Source organism: Gadus chalcogrammus, chromosome 13 (genome assembly GCF_026213295.1).
Source record: "Gadus chalcogrammus isolate NIFS_2021 chromosome 13, NIFS_Gcha_1.0, whole genome shotgun sequence".
NCBI lineage: Eukaryota > Metazoa > Chordata > Actinopteri > Gadiformes > Gadidae > Gadus > Gadus chalcogrammus.
Window position 1 is genome coordinate 3,979,540 of NC_079424.1, and position 7,500 is coordinate 3,987,039.

At 49.6% G+C, this 7,500-nt stretch overlaps 3 protein-coding genes across 5 annotated transcripts in view; all 3 read right to left on the minus strand.

Moving 5' to 3' along the window:
• Positions 1 to 2,506, minus strand: part of pxk (PX domain containing serine/threonine kinase) — an 11,981-nt gene extending 9,475 nt beyond the window's left edge. For both annotated transcript variants that reach the window (XM_056605712.1, XM_056605713.1), the window contains exon 1: positions 1,711 to 2,506. In XM_056605712.1, coding sequence (XP_056461687.1) covers positions 1,711 to 1,812 — 102 coding nt within the window. In that variant the 5' untranslated portion in view covers positions 1,813 to 2,506. The remainder of the gene's footprint in view (positions 1 to 1,710) is intronic.
• A 31-nt stretch (positions 2,507 to 2,537) lies between these two features.
• On the minus strand, positions 2,538 to 4,472 carry LOC130401764 (hydroxyacyl-thioester dehydratase type 2, mitochondrial-like). The gene is made up of 2 exons (XM_056605711.1): positions 4,402 to 4,472; positions 2,538 to 3,035 (listed from the first exon to the last, which is right to left on the minus strand). Exon 2 carries the CDS (start codon positions 2,977 to 2,979, stop codon positions 2,548 to 2,550), a length of 432 nt encoding a protein of 143 aa, XP_056461686.1. The 5' UTR covers positions 2,980 to 3,035; positions 4,402 to 4,472; the 3' UTR covers positions 2,538 to 2,547.
• A 1,587-nt stretch (positions 4,473 to 6,059) lies between these two features.
• LOC130401763 (monoacylglycerol lipase abhd6-A-like) overlaps positions 6,060 to 7,500 on the minus strand; it is a 6,800-nt gene continuing 5,359 nt past the window's right edge. For both annotated transcript variants that reach the window (XM_056605710.1, XM_056605709.1), the window contains exons 8-9: positions 7,158 to 7,258; positions 6,060 to 6,872 (exon numbers count right to left, since the gene is read on the minus strand). In XM_056605710.1, coding sequence (XP_056461685.1) covers positions 6,702 to 6,872; positions 7,158 to 7,258 — 272 coding nt within the window. In that variant the 3' untranslated portion in view covers positions 6,060 to 6,701. The remainder of the gene's footprint in view (positions 6,873 to 7,157; positions 7,259 to 7,500) is intronic.

Sequence of the window (7,500 nt, forward strand, 5' to 3'; positions counted from 1 at the left end):
CAGAGTCAGACAGAGACAGACAGAGTCAGAGTGAGACAGAGTCAGGGTGCGAGTGACAAGTGAGAGTGAGAGTGAGACAGATAGAGAGACAGAGCGAGAGAGACTAACTATCGTGTGATTTTAAGTTCAGAGGGCAAGGTCAGAAGTTCACATGAGAAGTAATGTGCGCTCACATTATCTTCCCTGTCTGCCTGTCTGTTAAAGTGTTTATCGTGTTGGGCCAGCATTGGCTTGCCGTTCATCCCAACAGTTGTGCTGAGACGGAAATCTGCAGCGATGGCTTTTGAGAAGATAAGGTTTTATTTTCCTCCAACCGGATTCGGCGAGAGAGCAGGAGCGCACTCTGATTGGCCGCTGAAACATGATATTCATGTTAGCATATTCATGCAATAATAATTATCTTGGTTTCACAAGGCTACGTATCAACCACTGGGACAGGCCAGTGCGGAACAGTTAAGTTTAAGTTTAACGTTCGTTAAGGAGGAGCCAATCACCGACAGATGAGGGCGGGACTAAACAAAGTAAGGATGTGATGGAAAGATTCAAGATTTGACTGTAGCTGGAGTTCTCTGTCTCTAACAGAGCGGGATGTTATTTGATAGAAAGATTGACCCCTATGCCTTGCTCTACTCACTAATTTACACAGAGATTCGGACCCCCAACCCTGTAGTGCTAGTGCCTTGCTCGACCTACTGAGCTACCCAGGGAAGAGTTCCCCTTACTGTACAGTGGCAGTGGCTTGCTCTACTGACCAGGCTTCTCCGGGATTTGAACGTACAACCCTGGCACTTCCATCGTGCTGGGGAAGGTGAGACACAGACATGACTCCAGGGATCAATCAATCACTCACTCACTCACCCAGTGAGTGACTCACTCAGTGACTCTCTCACTCACTCACTCTGACTCTCTCTTTCACACAATCAGTGTCAGTGACACTCTCTCTCTCTCTCTCTCTCTCTCTGATTGAGTTTAACCAGTGGTCAGTCGGATGTGGTTGAGCTTTAACCAGTTTATCTTTTATGGTTGAGGAGGTTAACCCGTTTACAATAGGGGAAGCAACCCATCATAAACTAAGAATAGCTTACTCCTCGGGTGTAACAACCGCATTCACATTTCAACACAATATGAGTTGTGAATGATCAGCACCTCAACATGTGATCTCAGTGAGGAGACAAGGAAAGACTTATCGTTATCTGCCTTGATGAGTCGTAATAATAACCTGTCTCTCTCTATAGAACAGTAGTATTGCATACTGACAGTTCTATGTAGAGCTAGATAACCCATTAACACATTATACCCACAGTATAAATCACACTATGGTGCCCACACTGTTGGCACACAATAAATCATTGACTCGGTTCTGGGCATTCAGTTGCCTTTCTGATCTAGGTGGTCCAACATTAGCATGACAGGTCAACAGAACAGACAGCTCATCTGCTCAGAGATTAGCATGCTGGGCTACCTAGCTCATCTGATCGTATATAGTAGCATGCTAGGCTACCAGAACAGCCAGCTCAGCTGATCGGTGTCAACAACAACCGGAACTCTGGTTCAACGTGAGGCGACAGCAGCACCAAATCAGCACTTTTTCCTAGAAAGAGGACATTCTATAAATCCGACACCACACCCATACACACACTGACACAAGGACTACGCGTGTGTTTGCTGTCGGAACCCCGACATTAGAACCACTTTCCCGCTTCCACTCACCGTGTGAGACTGGAGGGTCTGGCTGGCTTCGATCACCGCGGCCAGCGGCACGGTGTCGTCCAGCAACAGCCTGCAGGCGGGCGGCTTGTCCACCGAACACATCCCGTAGCCCGGCCTACTCCCCGGGCACGGCCCGCGGGGTGTGTGGAGAACCGGGAGAACTCCTCTGGAGCGGTTGTGGGGCTGCTATGGTTTGACGGCCGCGTTGCCAATAATCAATAATAAGCAAGCCCAGTCCGTCTTGACAGCCGAGTAGAAAACGTCATTTCAAACATTTCCGGATGATTACAAAGTAAAGGTTCGCCTCACGGTTGACGGTACCATTCTGAGGAGAACCAGGTTGTACTAATCCAAAGGCTGCTTTGGATCCACGGGTTGTTTTCAGGCCTCTATAAACCAGTGTGTCAATGGTAAGCAATATTCAACTCCAACGCCGATAAGAACCCCCTCAAGGATGTCCTCACCTCCTCCCCTTCAGTTGTTGTGTGACTGATTTCCAAACTGAGGGCTAACTGGAAACAGGGGGAGTCAATAATCAGCTGCTTCTGGTCACTAACACACAGTTTTGAAATAGCCTCGGTTAGATAAATATTACCCAACGTGGCTTGGAACAATAAAAGACGCTTTCTGTTGAAATGGGAAAGATTCGGTTTCATTTTATTTCGGAGTGCGCCGGTAGCGCCCTCTGCGGGCCGCTTTAGTCACCGCGTCCACACAGGACAACACACAACATCCTAATGAAGAAACTGCCAGTGTACAGTAACCAGGGGCAACCTGCTTGGCCACCTCCATCACCCAACCCCCCCCCCCCCCACACACACACCTCCTCCTCCTCCTCTAGGTCTTCTCCTGGGGCACCATCAGCTTCACCTCCCCCTCCATCACCACCTTCTCCCCGGCGGAGCACCGCACCGCCAGTAAGACCACCTCCATGCGGACCCTGGTGACCTCGGCCTCCGCCACCACCTCCTCCCCCACGTACAGCGGCTGGGGGAAGCGGAGGTTCTGGTGCAGCAGGACACAGCCCGGCCCGGGCATGCGGGTGCCCAGCAGGGCGGAGAGCAGCCCGTTGACCAGCACCCCGTGGACCACGGGCCGCAGGAAGGGCGTGGTGGCGGCGTAGGCCGCGTCCAGGTGGAGGGGGTTGCGGTCGCCGGTCAGCTGGGAGAAGAGCTCCACGTCCCGGGGGGAGAAGGTCCTGGTGAGCGAGGAGCGCTGGCCCACGTGGACACACCGCCGCGGGACCGCCCGGAACACACAGCCCCTCATGGGTCCAGCGCCAGGTCCCGGCTGTTCCCGGTCAGCGCCAGCAGGTACGGAGACACCTTGGAGAGAGAAGGACCGTCCGTCACGCACGTTTACATTCAGGGCGTTCAGCAGACGCCTTTATCCAAAGACACTTACAAGAAGTACATCTGTCACAAGAAAGAGAAACAAAATACCGCTGTCGGTACGGTAAGGATGTTCATAGAACCAAGTACCAAACCATCGCTAGGTTAACCCATTCCACCCCATACAACAAGGATAGCTAGGATAAGACGCTACATGATGCTAGGTACTATTTGTAAGTGCCAGGAAGTACAACAATAAGTGCTTGTGGGGGAGGGGGGAGGGGGGGGGGGAGTCTAGGGGAAGGCCCCCTTGTAGGAGACTGTGCTACCTAGAGAGCTGGTCCCGGTAGGACATATGGTCTGGTGGGTCAGGAGTCAGGACTCCAGTATGGAATAGGTTCTGGTAGGCCCAGTAGGACTACAAGGTGGAGGAGGAGGTTCTGGTAGGACTACAGGTTGGAGACGGAGGTTCTAGTAGGTCCAGTAGGACTACAGGGTGTAGGAGGACTGGAGGTTCTAGTGGGTCCAGTAGGACTACAGGGTGTAGTTGGAGGTTCTGGTAGGTCCAGTAGGACTACAGGGTGGAGGAGGAGGTTCTAGTAGGACTACAGGGTGTAGGAGGAGGTTCTGGTAGGTCCAGTAGGACTACAGGGTGGAGGAGGAGGTTCTAGTAGGTTCAGTAGGACTACAGGGTGGAGGAGGTTCTAGTAGGTTCAGTAGGACTACAGGGTGGAGTAGGAGGTTCCAGTAGGTTCAGTAGGACTACAGGGTGGAGGAGGAGGTTCTAGTAGGTTCAGTAGGACTACAGGGTGGAGTAGGAGGTTCCAGTAGGTTCAGTAGGACTACAGGGTGGAGGAGGAGGTTCTGGTAGGCCCAGTAGGACTACAGGGTAGAGGAGGTTCTAGTAGGACTACAGGGTTTAGGAGGAGGTTCTGGTAGGTTCAGTAGGACTACAGGGTTTAGGAGGAGGTTCTAGTAGGTCCAGTAGGACTACAGGGTGGAGGAGGAGGTTCTGGTAGGCCCAGTAGGACTACAGGGTGGAGGAGGAGGTTCAGTAGGACTACAGGGTTTAGGAGGAGGTTCTAGTAGGTCCAGTAGGACTACAGGGTGGAGGAGGAGGTTCAGTAGGACTACAGGGTGCAGGAGGAGGTTCTAGTAGGTCCAGTAGGACTACAGGGTGGAGGAGGAGGTTCAGTAGGACTACAGGGTGCAGGAGGAGGTTCTGGTAGGTCCAGTAGGACTACAGGGTGGAGGAGGATGTTCAGTAGGACTACAGGGTTTAGGAGGAGGTTCAGTAGGACTACAGGGTGGAGGAGGAGGTCCAGTAGGACTACAGGGTGTAGGAGGATGTTCTGCTCACCTGCAGAACCCTGAAGGCACAGCGCTGCTGCTGGAAGAATCCCAGCAGAGTGAGAGAGCTCCACAGCCGTACCAGACCCCTGCACACACACACACACACACACACACACACACACACACACACACACACACACACACACACACACACACACACACACACACACACACACACACACACACACACACACACACACACACACACACACACATTTAAGAGCTGGTTCTACCAACAGGTTCTTTAAGAGCTGGTTCTACAAACAGGTTCTTTAAGAGCTGGTTCTACCAACAGGTTCTTTAAGAGCTGGTTCTACCAACAGGTTCTATCTCTAGGTACCTGCTATATATTCGGAGCACTGCAGTCAGGGTGTCCTCTTCAAAGGTCAAAAGGTCGAAGGGGAATGCGGCTCCCACCTGGAACACACACACACACACACACACACACACACACACACACACACACACACACACACACACACACACACACACACACACACACACACACACACACACACACACACAGAGGTGAGACAGTGTAAATCCAGGGAGCAGGGAATCGAACCCAGACCTCGTCCTACCTCTCCGTAGAGACTCTTCAGACCCGTGGTGATCAGGTGTTTAAACTCAACTGCTGTTAGTTTAGTCTGCGCCTTTTCCAGAACCCTACACACAAGGCGCGCGCACGCACACACACACACACACACACACACACACACACACACACACACACACACACACACACACACACACACACACACACACACACACACACACACACACACACACACACACACACACACAAACACACACACACGATTTCAATGACACACAAAACAAGCGGTATCCATTTACTGCATGTGACCAACTTAAATTGACAGACATTGTACCAGCAATGAACCAGAGCTACAAACACGGCAGTACTACATCAATGGCACCACAATCACAGTTGCAGTAGACAAGAAAACGGGAGTACTCAGTGCACTAGTAGCAGTACAGATGCAGAAGTACAGAAGACTCACAGGGAAACCTTCATGTACTGGTACACCGGAGAGTTCTTCACCACGACACGTTCATAGACGGCTGGCGGCATCCTAGGTCATGTTCTGGAAACATTTAAAATACACCATGAGAGGACATCCGGATAAGAACTTTGTATTCTATCGGTTCAGTCGTCTTACAATATCGTGCTGCTATAATGATCTACCTGGAGAGGTCGGTTTTAAACCTGAACTTTAGTTTAATATCTGTCCTTTCTTTAACACATATCAATGGAGTTGCAATGCTCGTTACATTATATATACCACCAGTACTATTGGTTAGAATATCTGGGGATAATTTCCATTATCTACAGGACTGAAAATATATTCCATTTAGTTTACCTCCATACAAACACAGAATTACTTTATTTCCCCAATCTCATGTTGTGATGCCTCGATCAAACCCAACCTCACATGATGTAGCGCTATTCAGAGCCCAGATAATACCTACCCTGTTGTGTCTCGTGGTTGTAATGATATAATATTATAATAAAATAAGAATCTTTGTCCTCAATTCAAGTTTGTCCTCGGCTTTGAGAAGCGTGTTGGTACTTAGTCACGCGCATGCGCAGTTAAATATAAACAAGCGCGACGGAAGAGAGGAATGCCTATTTCAAAATAAAAGATCCACACCCGGTGTAATTACATTCATATTACATTTATTACATTTTATAAACATTGTAACACCGACTTCATATAATAACAAATATAATTTGAAATGTAAACTACAAAAAAGTATCTCTAAAGAGACACCAAAAAGTGATTCCAAAGAATTTTCCTCTCTTCCTCTATAAGGCAGGAATCACTGGGAATGATCATCTTATTACAAATTCAACATCATCGTCATCATTGTATGTTCATTTGCATGTTCACTCTGATTTCATGTGGGTTTCCTACCACTCCACCATACCTGCATATTAACACTCCTGCCCTGCCCAAAGCAGAGCACTACACCTGGAATTTGTTCCTGGGCGCTACCTGTGTGGCAGGCCACCCATTGCTCCTAGCGTCAAGTGTAGGATGGGTTGAATGCAAAGAACGAATTTCCCATAGAATTAATAAATTATATATCAGTATCACCATCATCATCATCATCATCATCCTTCTCCTCTTCATCTTTATCATCATCATCATCATCATCATCATCATTATCCTCGTCCTCATCATCATCATCATCATCCTCCTCCTCTTCATCACCATCACCATCATCATCATCATCATCATCATCCTCCTCCTCCCCGGTCTGGTTCCTCCATGTCTGGGTTCATCAGGAGCGTTTCTTGGTTTGGACGTCCTGCGTGGACAGGAAGTCAGTGAGGAGCTGCGCCGCCTTCCTGGGTCGGTCCAGCATGACCGCGTGCCCGCAGCGCTCCAACAGCTCCACCTGGCAGCCGGGGTGGGCCTCCTGCAGCACGCCCGCCCCGGACACGTCGATCACCTGCCGAGGACACGTGGTTAGAGCCTGATTTGATTTGGTCCTCCTGTTTCCTGCCTTACTAGTACCCTGAATACTTCAATTCAATTGTATTTGTAACGCCCTTAATCACCATTACGGTCTCAAAGGGCTGAACAGGCCGTGGGTTTATTTATATCTTTACTCCTTACTAATCTACATATTTCCAATAGCTGCGTATTAAGAGGGTTGAGGGCTAGAGGGGTTGGCGTGAGGTGGCCTGCGAAGCCCTTTGGAACGGGACTGGGACGAGGGCCTGTACTGTGGTACCTGGTCGTCCGTTCCCCAGATGACCTGTAGGGGCGTTGTGATGAGGTGAAGGCTGTCGTGAAGGGAGCGCACCGACTGCTCGGAGAGGATCTCCTGTAACACTGAGACACACAGGAAGTACCATTACTGACCATCTTATCCTAACTAGCGTTGTTGTACACGGAGAATGGGTTAACCTAACGACTGTTGGACTTGACAAATGAACTTATTGTAAGTCGCTTTGGATAGAACGACTGCTAAATTTCCTAAAAGTAAATGTAAATGTACTACTGTAGTACTATGTGGTAGTACAATATAAACACTATGGGGCTATATAATAGTACTAGCTGAACACTGTGGTACG

Excerpts from the sequence above, each read along its gene's own strand:
- LOC130401764 (XM_056605711.1), bottom strand. The coding sequence starts at position 2,979 with ATGAGGGGCTGTGTGTTCCGGGCGGTCCCGCGGCGGTGTGTCCACGTG.